Raw genomic sequence first — 26,396 nt, 5'->3', positions numbered from 1 at the left:
CTTCTCATAATTTTATATTTATCGGGTCTCCACCAAACTCTGGCGTTCCAGGGAAAACAATCCAGACGTGTCCAACCTCTCCCTGTAGCTACTACTCTCTAATCAGGCCTAATTCTAGAAAACCACTTCTGCATCCTCTCCAAAGCTTCCACATCCTTCCCATAATGGGACCACGAAAGCTGCTCGCAATAATCCAAATGTGGCCAACCCAAAGCCCCACAAAACTGCATCAGACTTCCTGGCTCTTATAATCAATACCCTGACCAATGAAGGCAAGCTTACTATATGTCATCTTTATGTCATCAGGGAGTTATGGACTTACCAAGATCCCTCTGCACATCAATGCTATTAAGATAGGACATTAATTGTATATTTACATTCAACCTCCCAAAGTATAACACCTCACACTTGCTCAGATTAAACTCCAGCTGCCATTTCCCCACCCATTTCTGTAATTGTTCTCGATCATGCTGCATACTCTGACAGCCTTCCTCGTGGTCTGTGATCCTAGCAATCTTGGTGTCATCTGCAAGCTTGGTATTGAAAATCTCAGTCTCTGCACTGTAAGCACTTGAAAATCAGCATACACAATGGGAAGAACACATCACCACACAACTATCCACCCATTCAGGCAACTCCTGCCCCATCTGTGGAAGAATCTGCGGTGCCTACATTTGGGCCTTATGAGATACCTCAGAACCCACAAAACCAGAGTGAAACTATGTGACCCTCAATTCAAAGGAACTAATTATTAACAATAATACCAGAACGAGCCATAGTTTTGTAGCTCTGTCCCAGTTACTCACGGTGGAATAATTATCTAAGCACAAATGGAAGATTAACTTAAATATTAACTAACACAGACCTCCAATTAAATTTTAAAGTCCAGGCATAATCTGTTTAGAATTGATGCATTTGGCTTCCACACTTGGTTCCATTTAATCACACCCAAGGGCTCTCAGAATACAGACACATTGGTAGTAAGGTTTTTGTTGAGAGTTAAAGAGCACAATTACTTTACATTGTTCAGTAAACTTTGTTCTGTTGGAATTGATTTTCTATCACCTTTCATTCCCCTTGTTGTTGGTAAAGCTCCAGTTTTCAATCAATGCGTTGTGCTGAAGGGTCTCCTCCCCACCTCCCCCTATTGATAACATTTTCTCTCCTTTGACAGGACATTGTTTTTCAAATTTTGCCTTGTCAGATAATATCACTCTCATACCAAGCATCCTCTGTGTTTGCTTGTGTATGTAGGTATCTACAGAGGACAGTTGAATCACAAGACCAAACTATCTCACTGCCAGTTCCAAACATACAATGGAAAGAAAAGCTGCAAGTACAGTATGTCAGCATTAGTCATTTACGAAGGCAGGTACTGCTGCTGTTGTGATAACTGTCAATTGGGAATAACTTGTCATCGAAGAAAGGATCTTGGAGATTTTATAGAGCTTATGGGATTAAAGATACAATTAACACATTTATTTACACACACATAGCTATGCCACATGTGTAATGTAATGATGTTCATAACATTTAAGTGCATAATTTAATAATGAATTCATCTGAAACAGTGGCGTTTCCTGAAAGGTAGTAAGTTGAGTGGCCAGCTATACTTCCGATTTAGCTTTATGTTAACCAGACCTGCTGCAACTGACAAAACCCATTAAGTTGAATGAGATAACATTTATTAAAAAGGGTAAATGAATTTTAGCATTGTTTCAATTAAAATCTGTAGAGGCTGAAAATCTGAAGTACTAATGTTGAGTATTTCCAAAACGCAAGTGTGTATTTGAATTTTTTTTAATTAGTATTTTATTTAATAAGTTAAATGCAGTTTTAAATAATTAAACATTTTTAGTATTTAAATTTAATAATAGGTTACATGTGTTTCAGTGGGTTCTTTATGTCACAGATCAGAGATAGTTAGTCTGACAGTTATGCTGTCAGATGGTGATCTTGCTGGCCTGTGGGAAGGAAGCCTCTGTTTCCCCTGCCTGCAGCCTCATCACTGCTCACAGCCCATGGCAGCAACGCAACGCTCACAGCCCATGGCAGCAACACAACAGAACACAAGCCACGCAGTCAAAGCTAAATGTGAGCACAGGTGTCTCAGGAGAGGTGATCACAAGGTTGTGCTGGCTGAAATGCAATTTGGCATTACTGCATGACCTGTTTGTTATTTCCAGCACCTTTATCCTTTTGTTCCATGACTCTACAAATTGGTAGTTCCTATAAATGTATAACTGGCATTTGGGGAGAAATTGTTTTCAACACCAAGAATTTTAAATCACAATTCAAAGTTCAATCATATCAGTCTTACTTATCAATTCCTGTGCTATCCTACAAACATAAGCTATAAGCGGCAGCAAGTACAGTAACATAATCAAGTACAGTGCATTCAGAAAGTATTCAGACCCCTTCACCTTTTCCACATTTTGTTACGTTACAGCCTTAGTTTAAAATGGATTAAACTCTTTTTTTTTTAAATCATCAATCTCTACACAATACCCCAGAATAAAGAAGCGAAAACAGGTGTTTAGAAATTTTTGCAAAGTAATTAAAAAGAAATAACTGAAATATCACATTTACATAAGTATTCAGACCCTTTACTATGACATTCAAAATTGAGCTTAGGTTCATCCTGTTTCCATTGATTATCCTTGAGATGTTTCTACAACTTGATTGGAGTCCACCAGTGGTAAATTAAATTGATTGGACATGATTTGGAAAGGCACACACCTGTCTATATAAGGTACCACAGATGACAGTGCATGTCAGAGCAAAAACCAAACCGTGAAAACGAAGGAATGTCCGTAGACCTTGGAGACAGGATTGTGTCGAGGCACAGATCTGGGGAAGGGTATAAAACAATTTCTGCAGCATTGCAGGTCCCGAAGAGCACAGTGGCCTCCGTCATTCTTAAATGGAAGAACCTTGGAACCACCAGGACTCTTCAAAGAGCTGGCCACCCGACCAAACTGAGCAATCAGGGAGAGAGACCTTGGTGTGACCAAGAACCCGATGGTCACTCTGACAGATTTCCTCTGTGGAGAACCTTCCAGAAGGACAACAATATCTGCAACACTCCACCAATCAGGTCTTTATGGTAGAGTGGCCAGACGGAAGCCACTCTTCAGTAAAAGGCACATGACAGCCCGCTTGGAGTTTGCCAAAAGGCACCTAAAGGACTCTCAGACCATGAGAAACAAGATTCTCTGGTCTGGTGAAACCAAGATCGAACTCTTTGGCCTGAATACCAAGCGTCACGTCTGGAGGAAACCAGGCACTGCTCATCACCTGGCCAATATAATACCTACGGTGAGCATGGTGGTGGCAGCATCATGCTGTGGGGATGTTTTTCAGCAGCAGGAACTGGGAGACTAGTCAGGATAGAGGGAAAGATGAACAGAGCAAAGTACAAAGAGATCCTTCATGAAAACCTGCTCCAGAGCGTTCTGGACCTCAGACTGGGGCAGAGGTTCACCTTCAAACAGGACAACGACCCTAAGCACACAGCCAAGACAAAGCAGGAGTGGCTTCGTGACAAGTCTGTGAATGTCCTTGAGTGGCCCAGCCAGAGCCCGGATTTGAACCCGATCGAGCATCTCTGAAGGGGCTTGAGAATAGCAGTGCATCGACGTTCCCCATCCAACCTGACGGAGCTCAAGACGATCTGCAGAGAAGAATGGGAGAAATTACCCAAATATAGGTGTGCCAAGCTTGTAGCGCCATACCCAACGAGACACGAGGCTGTAATCGCTGCCAAAGGTGCCTCAACAAAGTACTGAGTAAAGGGTCTGAGTAAGTGTGATATTTCAGTTATTTATTTTTAATTACTTTGCAAAAATTCTAAACACCTGTTTTCATTTTTTTATTATGGGTATTGTGTGTAGATTGATGATTTAAAAAATGAATTTAATCCATTTTAGAATAAAGCTGTAACGTAACAAAATGTGGAAAATGTGAAGGGGTCTGAGTACTTCCTGAATGCACTGTATATCATTATAAAAGCATAATATTTGCTACCCCTGGTAATTATACTAGTTCTTGGAATTAAACAGTTATTCATTGATACCCACTCTGTTTACAAAAATCATAACTCTGTAGAGTTCCCATAGAAATGAAAACATAGAACTACTACTATTTTAAGCTAACAAAACTCTGGCACACATTGAAGGAGTCAGTCATTAAATCCTGTTAAGGTGAGCTCGTAATGATAAGATCATACTGTTTTAAAGAAAAACAGATCAACATATTGATGCATAATACAACTAAAACACCAGTAAAATGTAACAATAATAATCATTTTTGGGTGAAACATTCCACTGCAATTAAAAGTCCCTAAAAAATACTACAATATTGCATTTTATGCCATAATAAAATGTGCTATATTGCTGATGAATTAATATAACATTGAGACAAACTAATTATTCATTCAATATCAGTTACATTGCTCATACAAGCAATCCTCACATAATGGAAGGGTTGTGCTCCTAGAAAATCTGCAATTGTGTGATTTTCTGCAACTCGATCACACTCCTTGCATTGAATCCCGTGTTGTATGCAGAGATGGGAGATGTGTTTCTACGGAATGTTTTTCTCACATATTAGGTCATTTAATTAGCAAGGCCAAAATGGCCAACTAGCTGAGACCAACATTAGACTCGGGGAGAAGGGTTTGGACAAGTGTCAAGGTTTATTTTTAATTACTCGATAGTGCGGGGCAATAAGATTTTGATAGGAGTCACTGTGTCGATTGGGTTGGTAGCGACAGTTGAGCTACTCCTATATCATGCCCTCTCCTGTCCAAGGACAGGTGTACTGATGTCTCAGAGTGCAGCATTGCAGCGCTCTGCACCCGTGAAGCATTTTCCCTGATGCACAAGGCCTGTGGATTAGGAAGTGGGGAAGTCAGGGAAAGGGATGGTATTAAAGGATCGTGGTTCATGGGAGTAAGATAATGTAGAAGGAATTCAGGACAAGTGTGGTGACTTTGTAAAAGTGGAGTAAAAGCTAAAGGATTACCTTAAAGGAACAGGCCATAGGTACTGAGGCTCCCCACAATGCAGCATGTCAGAGAAAATTCCCGCTGGTAAGGACCACTAACAATTTCATACTACGTCTAACTGTAATTAATACATCAAAAAATAATGTGGCACAATGAAGCATGCTTTAAAGATTAGGATGACATTACAGAAGTAGGATATATATTAAAAGAATATTATGGTCAAAGAAAAAAAATTAACTTTATGCTGTGCGATTCAGTGAGAATTTAGAATATCAGATGAACACGAGCAAGTATCTTTTGGAAGAATGACAGTATTGAGCCCCAGTTTAGGCTGTTAACTGCCGCACAACATTCTGCATTAGTAACAAAGAGCGGCAGATCCATTGTTATTTACGTATCTGCATCCCTTGTCAATACATTCAATATTCCCACCTTAATTTATGCAGAATGAATAAACACAAATGCTCCAAAGGTTTTAACCTCATCATCAACCAACTGCAATTCAACAATGGCTTTCTCAAAATAAAGGATTTATATTGTCTGTGTGATGTTCTTATTATTTTCTTCATGCAGTATATCTGAACAAGATACTGCTGAAATAGCAACATCACATCTTGAAAACAATTTTTATCCATCACTGAAAAGGGTATAGACGTAATTAAAAAATACAAATGGCATAACTTTGCTAAGTTGCAACATTGAGCAAAAAGACTTATACAATCAGGAAATAGCTGTTTTGCTTCACAGATGTTAAACCGTAGTCCACAATCTTAGAGAGCAGTCTCTGCACTGGTTTAATTAGTTGGTTATTCATTCATATCATAAATGCTGGTATAGCCTTACTTTCCAACAGCACTCTCAATCATCTTGCTGAAGAACAAGAAGTAAAACCATGCTGGATCCAAGCACTGGCATGGGTAGTTGATCAATTCAGACAAGATGCTGTGAAATTATTATTTGCATAGAAATATAATTTGCATGCACTATAAAAGCAAAAGAGTAACACAATATTTTGGCTGCTTTTGAATATGTATAAACATACCATATTGGCCTTCCTTAAAATTTTGAGATTTTGCACGCGATAAATAATGTTTAGAATTATCAACAAAATGCTTTAGTTATCCCTGTTATCCCTACTAAGTTTCACCTTTGTGACTCCAGGCACACGGAACATGGTTAACTCTTAATATGTTAAGTAAGCTCGGAAGGAAAAATTCTCATTAGTACCTTCTCATAATAACACGCTACCTTACCAGAATCCTCAAGAACAACACAAAAGCATTCCATGTAAGGCTTTCATGTACAATATGGTGGACATATTTTGAACATACGAGGTGAGCAACTGAAATATGCTGCAGCTGGCTAAACCCAGTATTTTCACAATTACAGATCTTTTGCAAACCATGTAGAAACTAACTTTACCCTTATGATTGTCACAAAATCCTACACGAGAAAACCAATTCACAATTTTGAACTTTGAATAAATGACCGTGCAAGCATGTAGATGCAGAAATATGACAAATTAGCTATGAAACAGAATACCATTACCCATGAGAATCTGTGTATGACATTGGAAAATTTGCAATGACTTACAGAGTATCCTCGTCCTGAAAACGAATGTGCAGAACTCTGTTGGGGAAAGAAAGGGGAAAAAATGATTAGATTTTGCATTAAACTTTCATAATGTTATTAATACCCGGTTACAGGCCTTATAATGGAGGGTTTCTGATGACTGAGCAACAATGCTTTACTTGTTCAAAGACTTGCCTTTATTGGTAATTACAGTATTGGTTCACAACTTTGCCCTATGCTTTAGGGAGCTGATTATCATTTTGAGTGAGCATTATGTGAAGTACCTCTGTGTGTTTGCTTTGTTAATGGTTCAACGCAAGCAAGTACAATTCATTGGACTGGTAAATATTTTGTAAATTGTCACATTGTTTGTTTGCATAGATGGAACCAGGCAATTCCATCCAAAAGAGTGAGGGTTTATACACTTATTTTGTAAGAATGAATAAAAAGCCAAAATCTCAAAATATGATGCATTCCCTCTATCTGCCAAGGTCGTCTATGTTTGGTATTATATGTTAAGGAGCAGGAGTTTGTGGTCAGTGGCAAAACAATGACACTTGCCAGTAACCTCGAAGAAACCTGTCCACAGAGATTAGGCAATTAGTGGTAGAACTTGCTTTTCCCCCAATGCTAGTTGTTGCCAGTCATCACTCAAATAGACTATGGCATCCAGGTAGTTGGCTGACTGGTCAATTATATTTGATAATTCTCAGAGTCAGCATGCAGGGAATGAAAACACTTTATATAAACTTACATTATGATATAATATAGACTAGCCTACACTCAAAAGCAGATGTGAAATATCAAAACACAATAGTGGTACAAATCTCAATGGCAAATACCAGCAATTCCATATAAAACTTCTGTTTTTACATCAATCAACAGTAGATTTGTGCCCTCCATGCATGCATGCATTCCCTAGCTTACCAAAGTTGGTATTGACTCCAATGTTCAGGGATGAAGCTTTATCCTTCAGATACTTCACCAATGGGATCAGTTCTCTGATACTGCACAGGTAGTACCTGACACAGAATCTGAGACCCTTCAATTTCAAAGGGAATTATAGAGTTGCAGTCATATAGCAACTTTATTTATTTTAGTATATTTTAATGTTTTTAATTATTTCTAAGCGGTTTTTAATGATTTTATTTGTTGAAAAATTAAGCACCAAAATATTAACTTGTGTCAACATTCAACAACTATTCAAAATGAAGAAAGTTAAAAAAAACTGTTTTACCATTTGGACAGTTGGTAAAGTTGGCAAAGAATCTTTGCTGACTGTTAGACCTTTAGGGAAACTGATTAGACCAAAGCTATTGTCTTTAAGCTGCTAGATTCGAGGATAACATCAAACTCCGGAGGTGGACACAAAATGCTGGAGTAACTCAGCGGGTCAGGCAGCATCTCTGGAGAGAAGGAATGGGCGACGTTTCGGGTCAAGACCCTTCTTCAGACTTCTGCCCTCTAAAGCCTCCAACATTTTCTGTCTACCTTCGATTTAAACCAGCATCTGCAGTTCTTTCTTACATATCAAACTCCAGAAACAGGAATCCAAGTTCCATCAGCAAGAGAGATCAGGTAGAAAGAAGAAATAATTCAAGGATGTTCTCAATTGTTGAGCTGACAGTGACGTCTCCAGGCTGTAATCGACTTTGTGCCAGTGTTACAAAAAGTGGCTGATGGTAGTTGATGCGTACGTTAAATTTCACAAAATTTGAACATGTTTCCATTAGTTTAGCAAATAGCAAGTGCGACTCCTCTTTTCAAGAAACGAGATGGAAAATAGGGAAGTAAAAATGAGTCCGGTTTAACAATGTGAAAAACTTTAGATATTATTAAAGAAATTATGTGGGCATATAAAGAAATTCAAGATTTTGAAAGAAAAATGCCTTACCATACAATTGGAGGGGCAAGAGGTGGAGGTGTTGCATTGCTTGTCAGGAAAGATATTACAGCAGTGCTTTGGCAGGATAGATTAGAGGGCTCGTCTAGGGAGGCTATTTGGGTGGAACTGAGAAATGGGAAAGGTGTAGTAACACATAGGGGTGTATTATAGACTGCCTAATGGGGAGTGAGAATTGGAAAAGCAAGTATGTAAGGAGATAGCAGATATTAGTAGTAAGCACAAGGTAGTAATTGTGGAAGATTTCAATTTTCCACACATAGACTGGGAAACACATTCTGTAAAAGGGCTGGATGGTTTGGAGTTGGTAAAATGTTTGCAGGATAGTTTTTGCTGCAATACATAGAGGTACCTACTAGAGAAGGGGCAGTGCTGGACCTCCTGTTCAGAAATGAGACAGGTCGGGTGGCGGAGGTATGTGTTGGGGAGCACTTCGGGTCCAGTGATCACAATACCATTAGTTTCAATATAATTATGGAGAAGGTCAGAACTGGACCAAGGGTTGAGATTTTTGATTGGAGAAAAACTAACTTTGACAAGATGTGAAAGGATTTAAAAAAGAGTAAATTGGGACATTTTGTTTTATGGGAAGGATGTAGAAGAGAAATGGAGGACATATAAAGGTGACATTTTAAGAGTACAGAATTTTTATGTCCCTGTTCGGTTGAAAGGAAAGAGTAATAATTGGAAAGAGCCATGGTTTAAGGCAAATAGGACACTTGGTTCAGAAAAAGTGAGAGATCTACAATAATTATAGGCAGCATGGAGTAAATGAGGTGCTTGAGTATAAAGAATGTAAAAACAATCTTAAGAAAGAAATTAGAAAAGCTAAAAGATATGGGGTTGCTTTGGCCAGTAAGGTGAAAGTAAATCCAAAGGGTTTCTACAGCTATATGAATAGCAAAAGGATAATGAGGGATAAAATTGGTCCATTAGAGAGTCAGAGTGGACAGCTATCTGCAGAGACAAAAGAGATGGGGGAGATATTGAACAATTTATTTTCTTTGGTATTCACAAGGAGAAGGATATTGAATTATGTGAGGTAAAGGAAACAAGTAGAGTAGCTATGGAAACTATGAGGATCAAAGAGGAGGAAGTACTGCCACTTTTGAAAAATATAAAAGTGGATAAGTCTCCAGATTCTGACAGGATATTCCTTAGGACATTGAAGGAAGTTAGAAATAGCAGGGGCTATGACAGAAATATTTCAAATGTCATTAGAAACTGGAATGGTGCCGGAGGATTGGCGTACTGTGCATGTTGTTCCATAGTTTAAAAAGGGCTCTAAGAGTAAACCTAGCAATTATAGACCTGTTAGTTTGACATCAGTGGTGGGAAAATTAATGAAAAGGATACTTAGAGATAATATATCATCATCTGGATAAACAGGGTTTGATTAGGAACAGTCAACATGGATTTATGCCTGGAAGATCATGTTTGACTAATCTTCTTGAATTTTTTGAAGAGGTTACTAGGGAAATTGACGAGGGTAAAGCAGTGGATGTTGTCTATATGGACTTCAGTAAGGCCTTTGACAAGGTTCCACATGGAAGGTTGGTTAAGAAGGTTCAATTGTTGGGTATTAATAGTGGAGTAGCAAGATGGATTCAACAGTGGCTGAATGGGAGATACCAGAGAGTAATGGTGGATAACTGTTTGTCATGTTGGAGGCTGGTGACTAGTGGGGTGCCTCAGGGATCTGTGTTCGGTCCACTGTTGTTTGTCATATACATCAATGATCTGGATGATGGTGTGGTAAATTGGATTAGTAAGTATGCAGATGATACTAAGATAGGTGGTGTTGTGGACAATGAAGTAGATTTTCAAAGTCTACAGAGATTTAGGCCATTTGGAAGAGTGGGCTGAAAGATGGCAGATGGAGTTTAATGCTGATAAGTGTGAGGTGCTACATCTTGGCATGACAAATCAAAATAGGACGTACATGGTAAATGGTAGCGAATTGAGGAATGCAGTTGAACAGAGGGATCTAGGAATAACTGTGCATAATTCCCTGAAGGTGGAATCTCATGTAGATAGGGTGGTAAAGAAAGCTTTTGGTGCGCTGGCCTTTATAAATCAGAACATTGAGTATAGAAGTTGGGATGTAATGTTAAAATTGTACAAGGCATTGGTGAGGCCAATTCTGGAGTATAGTGTACAATTTTGGTTGCCAAATTATAGGAAAGATGTCAACAAAATAGAGAGAGTACAGAGGAGATTTACTAGAATGTTGCCTGGGTTTCAGCACCTAAGTTACAGAGAAAGGTTGAACAAGATAGGTCTTTATTCTTTGGAGCGCAGAAGGTTAAGAGGGGACTTGATAGAAGTCTTTAAAATTATGAGAGGGATAAACAGAGTTGACGTGGATAAGCTTTTTTCCATTGAGAGTAGGGAAGATTCAAACAAGAGGACATGATTTGAGAATTAAGATACAAAAGTTTAGAGGTAACATGAGGGGGAACTTCTTTACTCAGAGAGTGGTAGCTGTGTGGAATGAGCTTTCAGTGGAAGTGGTGGAGGAAGGTTCGATTTTATCATTTAAAAATAAATTGGATAGTTATATGGACGGGAAAGGAATGGAGGGTTAGGTCTGAGTGCAGGTAGATGGGACTAGGTGAGAGTAAGTGTTCGGCACGGACTAGAAGGGCCGAGATGGCCTGTTTCCGTGCTGTAATTGTTATATGGTTATATGATTATAACCAAATTGTAGACATTCTTTGAAGCAGCTGCAAGTAGCAGAATCTGCAGGACCCCAACAGCCTCAAACACCTCAGCAACATAGAATTGCAGTGGAGGCATGTTTAAGCAACTCTGAGGGGATGCTTAAAAAAGGAAAGACTAGGCCAGCAAGACAGGCATTGCTTAGTCCTGAATGGTATTGAGTTTCTTCAGCATTATTGTGGGGTGGAAGATTGCAACCTTCACGTGGTCCGCCCTGTTTCGACTAATGCAATCAACTCGACGTGCACAAACGGAAGATCAAATAGAACAAGTTGTCCAACAACGTTAGGCAGTGCACGCCACGCGAAAGAAGAAGAAGCATTATTGTGCTCATCCTGGCAATTAATGAGTGCTTCCATCATGTTCCTGGCCTGGGTTGTACATGGTGCACAAGAGTCTGGCATGCCAGGAGTTACGTTACGTGGTCAACTCCAGAACTTTTCTTGTCATCAATGGATTTATGTGGCCAGATCAGCTGCATTTCTATCCAAGGGTGACACTACCTTCTTTCTCATCCTCCCCTAGAATTTGACAGGGAGGGAGTTGCCAGATGATTAGATTTTCTCTTGTAGATGGACATTGTCTGGCACTTTTCTGTGGCAGTTGTTAGTGACAAGCCTAGATGAGTGGACTGCTTCATTTTCTGAGGGTTTGAAAAAGGACTTGAACATTGTGCAATCACCAGTGAACACCCTTATTATAATGTAAGAAATGTCATTGATGAATCAGCTGAAGATGATTGGGTCTAGAACACTGCTCTGAGCATCTCTTACAGCAAAGCACTGGGGTGGAATGACAGGCCTCCAACAATCACAAGCATCTCCCTGATTCAAGGCATGACTCCAGTCTTGGGAGCATTTCCTCTCTGATGCCAATGGAGTTCATTTTGGCTATAGTTCCTTGATGCCATAATCAAATGCCTTCTTAATATCAAGGGAGGTTCAACATTCACCCTAATTCAGTTCTATGTCCCATTTTAAGACCAATGCTATAATGAGCTGTGATTCAGGCAAAATCCAAAATGAACATGTGTGAACAAGTTGATAATGATTAAGAGCAGCATCCATCAATAGATTGAATATATCCTGCTTTTTTAATATATTTTTCACATCATCGGGGAGATGCCAAAGTTGTAACTGAAGGAACAGGTAGCCAGAGGCTGGTCTGTAGAAATGCCAAAGTTGCAGTTAATTTTACAATGTAATGACAGGCAATGCTGACAGTATCACCAGCAGGCCAGGATTTCCAACAAGAGTCAATGTCTCATTTTAATCTACTAAGTCAGATGCCCAGAGAAAACCATTAGGCAAAGATATCTGAAAAGTAAGCATAAACTTCCCAAGAAGCTTGACAAGATAGATGCTGAGCCCATGTTTCTCTTTGAGGGCAAATCTACAACTAGGAGGTATTGTTTCAGAATGAGAGATAATCCATTTGAGGTAGAGATGAAGAGCAACAAGGAACTGCAGGTGCTGTTTTACAAAAGACACAAAGTTCTGGAGTAACTCAGCGGGTCAGGCAGCATCTATGGGGAACACGGATAGGTGATGTTTTGGGTCGGAACCCTTCTTCAGACTGAAGTGGATAAGATGTTCACATCAAAGATATGAGGAATAGACAGGAAAATGAGGCCGAGGCCAAGATCAGATTAGGCCAACAATTCTTATGGCCCCATTTGGTATATTCAGCCTCCTAGTCATAGATGCGCAGTCATAATAATAACCTTTTCTAATCTTGAGATCAATCAAGTGCAGCAGATATTGCAAACAGTGTCGTGTAATCCCAAGGGGTCCCAAGTTCAATTTCAAGTCAGCTACAGCTACAATGCTAGAGTGTTAATTTAGAAACTTACTGCCTCATTAGGGCTGATGATGCAACTTGGGGGTGGGGAGTGGGATAAGAATATTGTGTACATGGAAACGCAAGTTTCCTCTTTTAATTGTGTTAGATTTATAATACACATATTGGATTCTGGGTAAGGATAGAAATAAAATGAAGTACAATTCACAAATTAAATTATATTAACACAAAGTGTGTTGGCAAATTACAATGCAATGCAACACTCGTACATTTCCATACAATCTATCACAACTGACTAGAACAAAGCACACATGCTACCTCAATTCAATGGATTTAAACCAAGAGTGACCATCTGTTTTATGATAAACTGTGACAGAAATTACTGTGAGCGACACAAAAGCTGCAGAGTAGTGCTGAAGAAACATTTTCCATCATGAGACAGGCACTAATCATTGGCTCTTTAGCAAGCATGTGGTAGCCGAAAGAGTATTCAGCTATGAAATTAATAATCGACCGGTGCTGTAATCTGAATTTAATCAAATATTCCAATAATCGGTGCATCTCCACTTCAGTCAGGTTTCTGAGCTAGCCAGCCATACTTGCTTCATCAGCCCTAATCAACCAGCCTTCATCACAGAAATTTTGCTATTTCCTTTTTCAATCAAAACCTCAGAAGGCATTCTACACCTGCCAGCCTTTCTGCTGTGCTAATAATTGCCAATTTGCACATAGCTCAGGCTATATCACTCAATTTGGCCATGGCTGCTGCGTGCATACATACACCATGATTCATCAGCAACCCCCCCTCATGACAATTAGAGCCAATGTCTCGACTAACTGGAGCACCCATTCTGGAGGCTCAGCAGACAATTACCAGGCTATTTTCCCATCTCACCCAGAAAAATATGAGAACATGTAACAATGGCATTCAGTGCCTCTGAAATGTTACCCTTGAGGGAATGAATATTTCAAATTATCACAGCTTTACAACCACATTCAAATTTAAGCATTTGGAAGGATACGGGCTCATTTAAATGATAATGAAGGAGATCCATTCAATTTACTAAAAAACGGCAAGTTCTTTAAGCTGACGGGTCAAGAAACAGCAAAAACCCCTTTTAACCATTGTGCATGGCTCTATTTAGAACTCTATAGCAGCATGCACATCAAAGGGATTAGTATGACAAATAAAAGAGAAGGCAGAAATGCTCCCCGCTTCCCCTGGGTCAAAACAACAAAATACAAATGTCACTTATCAGACTCTTAATATGCTGCTAAGTTCCAATTACGCCACAGCAAAATAAATGATAAGAAAATCTCATTTTAGGAGCACACACTGTTGGTTTTGTGCACTGATATTGGGGCATGAAAGCTATACAAAGCACCTAACAAAGCAATCGCAGAGTCCTAACAGAGCCACCTTTCATTAGTTTAGAAAAGCCTGGTCCTCAACGACAACTAATGGGAAAATAAATTAATATTGCATTTGCCGTCTCCCCTTCAGACTACACTGCTACATCTTTACGTTCCTCACATAGAAAGAGCATTTCAATTTTAAAGAATATATCTGAGGCGATTTTTAGAAATATCTCCAGATTCCTCTTCTATTTGGCTAGCCATGGTTCTAAAATTAAACATATTGCAATGCCAGCATCCTCCCACACTCCCTAGCCTCAAACAGTAATGTTACAGCAACATCATCATTTCAAGGGCCTTTTTGACAGCACAGGCAGAAGACCAAACAATTTCTAACTTACTGCTTTATAGAAGTAACTCTAATCTTTTGCTACATTTATTTTCCAATTTGCAAATAGTAAAGGAACAAATTCAACTTTTAGAACAATATATTTATTTGGCTTTTTACATTTTGGATACAATGTAGCATTTTCAAGCTGAGTTTGATTCTGAATTTCTAATGGGTGTATTGCAGATTGAAATGTTACAATCGCCCTCCAAATGTTAAATGTCCTGCACATTCAGAAAAACAAACAAAAAAGGATATTCACTTGTTTGGTTGAAGGATTAACCCTTTGAGTACTGAAGGCCTTTTCAGCTTTCGAAATTCGTACATCTTTTGTACAAGATATCTGAAAATATTACAAAGTAGAATTAGAAGTATAACAGATGGGGACAATGTTAACTCACAGTATTCTAGAAATTGTTTTGCTAATATTGCAATGCAGTCGTGGTTCACTTGGTGCAGGAATGCAATGGCATTCTTCGTGTTAACTATTTTATAGGAATGATTACCATAATTTTTAGAAACATGCGCAAAGTAGTCCTTTGTTATGTTTAGCACCGATTGTTTGCGGTTAGCTCAAGTTTTATTAGAAATGATACGATTCAATATGCATCTTGTACACATTTTCCAACGTGTGAACATCAACTTCTCTTAAATTATCTTTAAATTTGGAAAACTTGGAGCATGTTTATTTGAAACCTATTCCTAAATATTTATTGGACTAAATCCAGCATATTTATCCTGACAACATGGTGGTGCTTAGCCATTACTCCTCCAACTATAATAATGCAGCTTCATGCTTCAGGAATTGTACCACAGAGAAAATCTTTGTAGCAGCAGAATCTACAATTAGGAATGATGCATGAAGCAGTTCTTAATATATGTGACAATAAATATGTTTCAAAAGGAAGGGAAAACAATGAACATACAACACATTTTGAACCCTCCGTACCCCAGTGAAGTACTATACAGTGCCCTCCATTATGCGTGCGATAAAGACCCATCATTTATTTATTTGCCTCTGTACTCCACAATTTGAGATTTATTATAGAAAGAAATCACATGTGGTTAAAGTGCACATTGTCAGATTTATACATAGTCCCCCCATTTCAGGGCACCATAATGTTTGGGACACATGACTTCACAGGTGTTTGTAATTGCTCAGGTGTATTTTTGCCTCCTTAATGCAGGTATAAGAGAGCTATCAGCACCTAGTCTTTCCATCACATTTGGAAACTTTTATTGCTGTTTATCAACAAAGTTGTGTCAATGACAGATAAAGAAGCCATTATGAGACTGAGAAACAGGAATAAAACTGTTAGAGGCATCGGCCACCTTAGGCTTACTGAAATCAACTATTTGGAACATCATTAAGAAGAACGAGAGCATCGGTGAGCTTACTAATCATAAAGTGACTGGCAGGCCAAGGAAGACCTCCAAAGCTGATGACAGAAGAATTCTCTCTATAATAAAGAAAAATCCCCAAACACCTGTCTGACAGATCAGAAACACTCTTCAGGAGTCAGGTGTGGATTTGTCAATGACCACTGTCCACAGAAGACTTCATGAACAGAAATCCAAAGGCTACACTGCAAGATGCAAACCACTGGTTAGCCACAAAAATAGGATGGCCAGGATACAGTTTGCCAAGAAATAGCAACCACAGTTCTGGAAAAAGGTCTTGTGGACAGATGAGACTAAGATTAACTTATATCAGAGTGATGGCAAGAGCAAAGTATGGACGAGAGAAGGAACTGCCCAAGATCCAAAGCATACCATCTCATCTGTGAAACACAGTGGTGGGGTGTTATGGCCTGGGCATGTATGGCTGCTGAAGGTACTGGCTCACTTATCTTCATTGATGATACAACTGCTGATGGTAGTAGCATAATGAATTCTGAAGTGTATAGACACATCCTATCAGCTCAAGTTCAAACAAATGCCTCAAAACCCATTGGCCGGCGGTTCATTCTACAGCAAGACAATGATCCCAAACATACTGCTAAAGCAAAAGATGTTTTTCAAAGCTAAAAAATTGTCAATTCTTGAGTGGCCAAGTCAATCACCTGATCTGAACCCAATTGAGCATGCCTTTTATATGCTGAAAAGAAAACTGAAGAGGACTAGCCCCAAAACAAGCATAAGCTAAAGATGGCTGCAATACAGGCCTGGCAGAGCATCACCAGAGAAGACACCCAGCAACTGGTGATGTCCATGAATCGCAGACTTCAAGCAGTCATTGCATGCAAAGGATATGCAACAAAATACTAAACATGACCTCTTTCATTTACATTACATTGTTGTGTCCCAAACATTATGGCGCCCTGAAATGGGGGGACTATGTATAAACACTGCTGTAATTTCTACATGATGAAACCAAAATGTATAAAAATACCCTTTAATAAAATCTGGCAATGTGCACTTTAACCACATGTGATTTTTTTTCTATTACAAATCTCAAATTGTGGAGTAGAGGAAAATAAATAAATGACGGGTCTTTGTCCCAAACATTATGGAGGGCATTGTGAGTGTTATAATGTAGAAAATCTGTCTTGTATATTGATCAACAAGAGAACAGAAGAATTCCTCTTTTTCAAAAAAAATGAATTATTAATGTCCATCCAAAACAAGGTCACAATTTTTATGTAATACAGCACCAGACACCTGGCTTTGACCCTGACTTCGAGTACTGTCTGGGTGGAGTTTGTACGTTCACCCTGTGACTGCGTGGGTGTTCAGGTTTTCTCCCACATCCCAAAAAAGTGGGATTTTTAGGTTATATTGCCTCTGTAAATTGCCCTTAGTGTGCAGGGAGTGGATGTGAAATGGATAACATAGAACTAGTGTGAACGGGTGATCGTTGGTCGACGTGGACTCAGTGGGACAAAGGACCTGTTTCCATGCTGTAGTTTTCAATTCAATTCAATATCCAAGTTGATGCATCTGAATTAAACTGTCTGCATAGTTTACATGATATTTATGATGGGAAAATAAACTGAAGAATTTCTTGCAAAGGGACAGAATCCATTGAAGTAAAGTGAAAACCTGCCTGCTCGATGGGCAACAGAAAAAAGTAAACAAAAATTGATAAATCAATTCATCTAATTTGGGAAATAGCTTGAGGCCGAGGGTATCACATGAAGTAATCAAAATGACTGACAGACCTAGGTTATCCATAACCAGGCAGCTAATAGACACCTGAAGATATAAAGCATGACTGGAAAATATTTATTTGTTTGGAAAATATTTCTCAATTTAGAAAGTACTCATTAATGCTCGAAAATTCATATTATGCATCTCTGCATAAGCTTTTTATTGTTGGATAGAAAGTTACCGTATTCTGTTGCCCCCAGATACCCTAAATAAGGAGCAAAAATAAAAATCACTTTTGCCAAAGACTTTGTCATCATTCATTATCTTAAAGATGTCCACAAAAAATCCTAAAATCTTACTATTGTATAAATAAGGAGCTGCAGATGTTGGTTTACACTTACTATTCATTCAATTGCAATGTAGAAATGAAAATTTAAGAGACAAAAGGATGGGATGTTTGAAAAGTTCTTTATAAAAGATGTCTAAAATCCAGAATTGTCAGCTGCAGTCAACTATGTCAGAAATAATGTGTGCTAAAGGTGTTAAGGTATACTTGTCTATTCAACAACAAATTTGATATCCCTAAACTACCGCAGAAGATATTCTCAGAATTACACGGACCCTGACAATTAATAATAATAAAGACTCAAGGTATTTAAACTCTTTGAAAGGATCAGATGCTCTTTTTGTGTCCTTTGCATTAATTTCTAGACAAAGCTGATTTGTTGTAAATATCATAGAGTACATCATTAAATAACAATGATATGGATTCATTAGAGAGGAAGAAAACCTTTGTACATTGATTACCTTAACACAGCTTCAAATTACTGAAGATGAACATGGATTTCTGTGAACCTAATTTGACTTGATTCCCTGCAGCATGAATATTTTAAAGTTTTCTCTTGGCATGTAATCTTATTTACTTTGTCAAAAACTAGGTGATTTACATACAACAATAACAAATATTTTCCTATCAGTCATCTTTCAGATCATTTCAATTTTATTATGGTGGAAATGTTCACAAATACATTTTGTTACAAAAAGCAATGATTAGCAAATTGGTGTATTGATTCAAGCAGCTAAAGAGTACACCTATTTAGCAGATCAGTTGATGCTTCTGCAATCAGGGCAAGAGATGCTTGCTGTTTGGGTGCTGGTGCACTCCTTCAGCCACTTACATTTGGTTTTTTTGTGGTCTGGACAGTAGAGCATGATGTTCTCAATATCTCCCCGAAAATTTATTTTCCATTTCAGGCTGTTACGGACCAAGGATTTCATCAAGACAGTGGGAATGCTACATTTTTTTCTGAGAACATCTCGAATTATTTGCCATGTCTAAACTCTGAATGGAGGGCTAGTGTCTGCCATGCAATCGACATAGACTGGCCATCAAAAACAACTGGGCATTATTAAAGCTACAATGCTAGGGATGGTGGGTGAGGTCATCATTGATTCCCCTATACCATCAGTGAATTTGTAGGATTTTGTGTGTATAGCTTTGGTGGCACTTCACTAGTGCTCGGAGATGCCTGCCTTTGGTAGTCTACATCTCAAAAGCACAGAGGAGAGCATTTATTACTGCTGCCTGGTGGACCATTAAAATTTGATCATGAATTGAGTTTTTGATCTTCATAATCTCTCATCTGGCCAAAAGCTGTATTAAAGGCAATAATAAACTACATTATCAAAGTCTGCCGTCATTGTGAGTTGGCTCTCAAGATATGATAAATGATGCACCTTCTCAGGAGACCCGTGAAAGACTTTATTTGAGAGAGGCAGGTTGGTAGAGGTCTTGTTTTGTACAAACACAAGTCCCAGTAAACCTACGAAGTTCTCAGATATTTGTGCTAATCCTATTTTTAAACTTGGGAGTTTATTCTGGAATGCTGGAGGTCGCAGGGAAAATTAATAGAAGTGTATACAATTATGAGAGGCAAAGTTAGGGTAGACAGTCAGAATCTACTTCTCAAGATGGTAATACCATATATTTGAGGCCATGATGGGAGGGGCTACATTTACAGGAGATGTGCGTGATCAAGCTTTATTTTACACAGGTGGGTTTCTGGAACGTGCTGCCTCAATGCGTGGTTGAGGCGGATACGATAGTGGTATTTAAGAGTCCTTTGGAAATGGAGGGATAGGTATTATGTGCAGGAAGGAAATTTTGTTCAGCACAGACACAGTGGGCCAAAGCGCCTGTTCCTAAGTTCTATGTAATACACTGAATAATAAGTCTATTTATATGTATCTGAAGTGTCCTAGTTGTTCTACTGCAATCAATTGTACCTAGCATGCTACTATTCAAATGTGTTCAATATTTAGGCTGTTAATGAAGATTTAAAAGTTTTTTTGAAATGTGCAAACTACTTACACTTTAACGCCTTATTCACTTTGTTAACATTTACACTGGGATCAAATTGTTGCATTATTCGACTAAATTCATAAGTCACTATTCACTGGTAGCAGACAATTAATACTCATTATTGCAAGACCTTGTGATTTGGGAAACTATTAAACTCTTTAAAAAAAATTAAGAATATCCAAGATTCAATTCCACATCTATGCTGGTTTGAATTTTCCTCTAATTGCCAATTTGTTGACTAGTCCCCCAGTGCTCACTACCCAGATCTCTCATATGAAACATTGTGAGATATTGGAGGACACTGATGACTCAACTATTGCATCTGGACAGGTCGCTGCCTTCAAGAAATAAGGTTGCGATAAAAGAAAGTTAGAAAGGAGGAAAATATTTGGAGCCTTGAAAAACGGAATATTTCCCCAATGGATTTGGTTAACCTGACATACATTTGCAAAGTAACAAATTGTGAATAGAAAAATGTAGAATTGAAACATGCAGTTTACACAGAACACACAAATCCTTTGAATTAATTCCAAATGATTAAAATTCAGTTCAGGGATTCTGGTCATTGATTTTAATTTATAAGATGTCTTTCAGATTTTTATGGTGTTTATAGAGTATGGCGTTTACATATCTGTTGTCCTGCTGTAAGCAACAATTCCATTGTTCAGTTTTGGGACATTTGACAATAAAACATGCTCGACTCTCTCTCTCTCTCTCTGCCTCGGTAGCAAAGTATTTCAAGGGCCAAGCAAATATTGATATAGTTGAGTAAGTTGCGAGGCCAATGAGTAAGAACAGTCAAAGAGCATCTTAATGTGAAGGAAAGAGAAACAGAAACATTTCAAAGGTTTGGGCCTTGGTAGCTGAAGGCATGCCTCTATAATGATGAAATTGACACTTAATACCTCAACCAATAAAAGAATTACAGTATTGCTACAACTGAAAGAATCTACTCCTTGGAAAATGTTGTTTGCATATAGTATGCAGTTTACATTGGCACAGACGGCTGTGGAGGCAAAGTCAATGGATATCTTTAAGACAGAGATTGACATATTCTCTATTACTACGAGTGTCAGGGGAGAAGGCAGGAGAATGGGGTCAAGAGGGAGAGATAGATCAGCCATGATTGAATGGGAGTAGATTTGATGGACCGAATGGCCTAATTCTACTCCTATCACTTGTGACCTTATGACAGCTGGTGTATAGAATGAGCTGCTAGAAGAAGTAGTCGAGGCAGATACAATAACAATATTTAAAGGACATTTGGCCAAGAAAGGTTAAGAGGGATATGGGACAAACATGGTGGTCAAATGGGATGACCTTTCAGAAGGAGATGAGGAGAAATTTCTTTAGGCAGAGGGTGATGAATCTGTGGAATGTTTTGCCACAGAAGGCTGTGGAAATCGTCAGTGGATATTTCTAAGGCAAAGATAGATAGATTTTTGATTAGTACAGGTGTCAGAGGTTATGGTGAGACGGCAGGAGTATGGGGTTAAGAGGGAGAGATAGATCAGCCATGCTTGAATGGTGGAGTAGACTTGATGGGCCGAATTTTTCTATGACTTATGAATTTATGAATATTGCAAAGTTTTGGAATTCTTACATGTGTCATTGTTAAGAAACCCAAAATAAAATTTACCGTGCATCAATTTGCCAACTATTAGACATAACAATCAATCTCAGGTAAATTTGACATTATTTTAAAAGCATTGATAAATCTTATGAATCAGTTTCAGGATGAACCTGATGCTAATATTATCCATGGATATTACAAACCCAGTGCCAAGATAGAAAATAGGCGCTATTTGTCAGGCTGTTTGGAATCGAACTGACAGTTAATTTTTGTTTGCCTAGTGACTGTGTTAATCTGATATGCCTCTGGAACATGAATTGATGCATTTTGATTGCTATTATGATAAAAGTCCATTGAATAGAACAGAAATACTCATATTGCCTGCGGCATGTTTGGAGTCTCCTTGCGTATCATTGTATGATAGATCAAAGGCTTGAAACAAAGCAAATTACTGAAAAACAACTTCACATTTACAACTTCATATAAAATCTCCTAACTTCATATGCCTGCAGGACTATTCCAAATGCTGCTCAGGATTCAAAATTAAGGTGGCCAATTACACCCATATTAAAGTTGTTCCCAAGACAATAATTCAAGCAGAGATGCTAAATTTTTGCAATATTGTTGTGTTAAATAACGAGAGGGGTTGTAAGAAAATGCTAGCTCATTGCAGATGCAAACGACACATACTAAAGATCTATGCTGCTTTATGTTCTCAGTGTCAACGACTCCTGAAAGGTTGCCGCTTCTGGTGTTGATGCAAATGTGAATTAACTAGATTTGCTCAGCTGCCCACAAAAACATTTTAAAATTAATTAACTTTTTCATTGCTGGTGATACCTTCTGATCAGTAGGACCAAGGTCACAAGAGCAGGCATTATTAACTACCGCATTAACAGTATTTTTGCAAATATCATAATTAGGTTGATGTTTTGATTAAAAGAAACATTTGTAGACAATAGTGCATATTACCTGCCCATCTTTAGTGGTTATGGTTATGATGGACCACCCCACCCACCACCACTGCCTTTCCCTTCTTTTATGAGGAAAATGAATCCAAATCAGAATTCCCTCTGACTTTGCAGTATGATTTAGGCAGAAAGGTCGGTCCCAAACTATTGCTAATCTTGTCAAAAATTGTCCACCTTACTGGTTGACATTGCAGAGGAAGGAGGGACTACTGAATGGCTTTTTCTACAGTGCATCTTGATGAATGTGCGTACAACTGCTTCTGTGCCCAGATCAGTCGTCAGTAAATAAAAACAAATCTAGTACAGTGTTAATATTGTTGGGTCAGCACAGCATCTTGGTCAATGGTAAATCCAATGATGTTGCTGTCAAAATATGTTAAGAAACAATTGAAGTTGTGAGGAAGATTTCCCTGCTTGACACCACTTGCTGGGTCAAAGAACAAAGAACCAAGTGCCATGAGTGTACTACTGGCATCTAAATTGTCAGAAAATGAATTAGCAAAATTTAATATAGGTCCCTTGTAACATAGAAAATAGGTGCAGGAGTAGGCCATTCGGCCTTTCGAGCCTGCACCGCCATTCAATATGATCATGGCTGATCATCCAACTCAGTATCCCGTACCTGCCTTCTCTCCATACCCTCTGATCCCCTTAGCCACAAGGGCCACATCTAACTCCCTCTTAAATATAGCCAATGAACTGGCCTCAACTACCCTCTGTGGCAGAGTGTTCCAGAGATTCACCACTCTGTGTGAAAAATGTTTTTCTCATCTCGGTTTTAAAGGATTTCCCCCTTATCCTTAAGCTGTGACCCCCTTGTCCTGGACTTCCCCAACATCGGGAACAATCTTCCTGCATCTAGCCTGTCCAACCTCTTAAGACCTAGATAGAAAGAATTATACCAGGGAAAAAGAAAATGATGAAGAATCAAAATAAATATTTGGTGTCTGTATGGAGAACACATGGAAAATTTCCTGTTAATTGTGGGGAACAACAGATTTAGAGCGATTGAGAGGCTGAGCCAAATTAACATTAGTAAAGGAATAATGTCGGAGAAATGCTGGATGCCAATAAAACTGCAGGACCTTAAGACTTTGATCCCAAGGTTTAAAAAGATAATGAAAGTGATAGTGACTGGATAGTCTGATTGTTATCTTCAAAACATCTGTTGATTCAAGAGCAATTCCAACAAAACGCGTTCCAAATGTAAACGCACAATTTCAGAAACATGGACCAGACATTGTGGAGAACAAATGCAAACATCTACTATTGAGGAAGTGGTAATAGGGCACTAGGAAAATAACAGCATTGGGCAGAGACAATGTGATCTACAAAAAGGAAATTATGTTAGAAAAATCTGCTAGAGATTTTTGAATTTATGTTGAATAAATACATAAGGAGGCACCAGTGGATGTCTTGTATTTATATATTTGGTGAGTCATCAATATAGTGCCACACAAAAGGTTATTAAACAAAATTAAATATGGGACTGGGAAAGGTATCCAGGCACTAGGTATGTTACAAAACCTACCTGAATCGTGGCTGAGCATCTGCTCCACCCCTTGTGTGTGATTTTGGCGCTGTTTAGAGGGGGAGGATTTAAAACGCGATTCCAATCGAAAATGTTCAGCCTAGTAAATCATTAACGGAAAATCGCTGAAAGACCCCGTCGCAAAAGGTATTATTAGTTTTTATGGCCTTGTATAATAGTTATAGTAGTTTAAAAATCACTCTCTCACTCCGCAACCTCTCGCAGCCCCAGGGTTTTATAAAGCAAACAATTAAAGGTATGTACCTTATTTTTACATTAAATGGGGCTTGTATATAACCCTGTAAATAAAGTTTTCTATAGTGAGTAGTTCATTTTGGGCTCTTTATATCCCGCAGTATTTTTCTGGGCACTTGAGGGCACAAATCCAGCGCAATGTGAACGTTCTAAACCAGCGCGTTCACAGGAACCCACTAGAAAGCCGATTTAAATTGACTTTAATTTACAGCAAATGAACACTAAATTCCTTCCATTTGGCCTATAAATTGATGTAAATGAGATTTTAAAATCATGTTTTATTGTGAATTATTTGTGAATATTATTTGGACACTTGGGCTATTTAAAAATGTTAATCATTTATTAAGAAATGGATAGATGTTTAGATCTAGTAATTGAAGTTTGAAATTAGCTACAATTGGGTAACTAACTAATTATATGCTTTAATTTCAGGTCATCCAAGTAAGATTATTTTATATTTGTTTCAGAATGCTTCAATCTATGATAACTGAAAATTTCATTCAGTTCTCTTAATTTTTAAGAAGGTTATGGGCTTTTGACTGTCCACGATCACAGCTTTTTTGTTAAGTCCATAGAAAATCAATAGGGAACAAGATGCTAATTTCCGAGTATGAAAATGGCCATAACTTTTTTATTACTTGAGATATGAAAGTGAATTAGGTGTCAAATTAAACTTATTGTTATGCTTTATCTGATGGGATAAATTGCAGACTTGATTTTTTAAATCTCAAAATTTTGTAACATTGCTACAGGTACAGGCTGAGGTTTGGCTAACAGATAAAAAGAGTAAACATGTCATTTACATGTGGCTGGCATGGGTGTTCACAGTCTCTATCACTGACTAGCCGTGAGGGACCATGTACAATATTTCCAAATTTGCAAGATTGCAAATGAAGGATGGGAATGTGGGTCACGAGGAGGCTTCAATGGATAGTAATGGAATCAAGAAATGTGGTTAATGCAGAAAAGTGATGCTGAAGGTAAAAGATTCACCAGGAGTTGGTGTGAAGCCCCAAAGAATCAGACTTCAAGAGTATAGAAAGCCTGGACAAATACACCAACTTATTAGTGGAGGCATAAAATATAATCATAAGAAAATAATGCTGGGACTTTTGATGGCATAGACTTTGTTTTGTTTTGATATGGAGAAGGCTAATAGGATTTAATTGAACTGATAAAGTTATAAAGGGCTGTGAAAGAACAAAGACATTTTATTTCCCTTACTGAAGGGGTTGATTACCAGGGAACAATGAAATAAAGAAGTGCTGAGCAGAATTTTTTTTTACCTAAAGATTTGCAGTGCTTCATATAGGCACTGTCCACTGCAGGCAGATAATCTCGTTACATTTAAAAATAATTGATAAATACCTGATCTGCTCGAGTGAAAAACCCATGAAGCAACAGATGGTTGGTGGTGTCACTCCTTTGGCCAGTAAAAGTAAATTTCCATAATTTTCTAATTATTACAGGTCATTTGAACTCTGGGTCACAAGTACAGTCCAAGTGGCTCTCAGAGGTATTTTAACAGCAGCCGCCTCTCAAGAATCTTGCTACTCAATTCCTATATTACTTTAGCTTGCCAGGGATCAGAGTGACACATCTTCAGAAACATGAAGTGTTTACAGCACATAGTTCTCATGCTTTACAGGTACCAAGAATTTTCTAGCTGTACTTGCTGTCAAACTGTCAAGGCAGCTCCTGCTTTTATCTGTGAGATACAGTTTGTATCTGACATTTTTAATAAATACTTTTAGATGCCAAACATTTGCTTTCACAGCTATTTGCTTCACATTGGACAATGCAAGCATTAATAACCAATATATTATGCTCACTCAGAATCCCATCAAAACTGTTTCACATCTGAAA

At 38.3% G+C, this 26,396-nt stretch overlaps 1 protein-coding gene across 1 annotated transcript in view; it reads right to left on the bottom strand.

Moving 5' to 3' along the window:
• The window catches only part of fbrsl1 (fibrosin-like 1), a 529,496-nt gene that overhangs the window by 270,086 nt on the left and 233,014 nt on the right, over positions 1 to 26,396 (bottom strand). Inside the window, 2 exon segments of the mRNA XM_055655520.1 lie at positions 6,602 to 6,637; positions 15,011 to 15,091. Coding sequence (XP_055511495.1) covers positions 6,602 to 6,637; positions 15,011 to 15,091 — 117 coding nt within the window.

The sequence above is a fragment of the Leucoraja erinacea genome, chromosome 25 (assembly GCF_028641065.1).
Source record: "Leucoraja erinacea ecotype New England chromosome 25, Leri_hhj_1, whole genome shotgun sequence".
Taxonomy (NCBI): domain Eukaryota; kingdom Metazoa; phylum Chordata; class Chondrichthyes; order Rajiformes; family Rajidae; genus Leucoraja; species Leucoraja erinaceus.
This window is presented reverse-complemented; position numbering and strand designations above follow the sequence as displayed.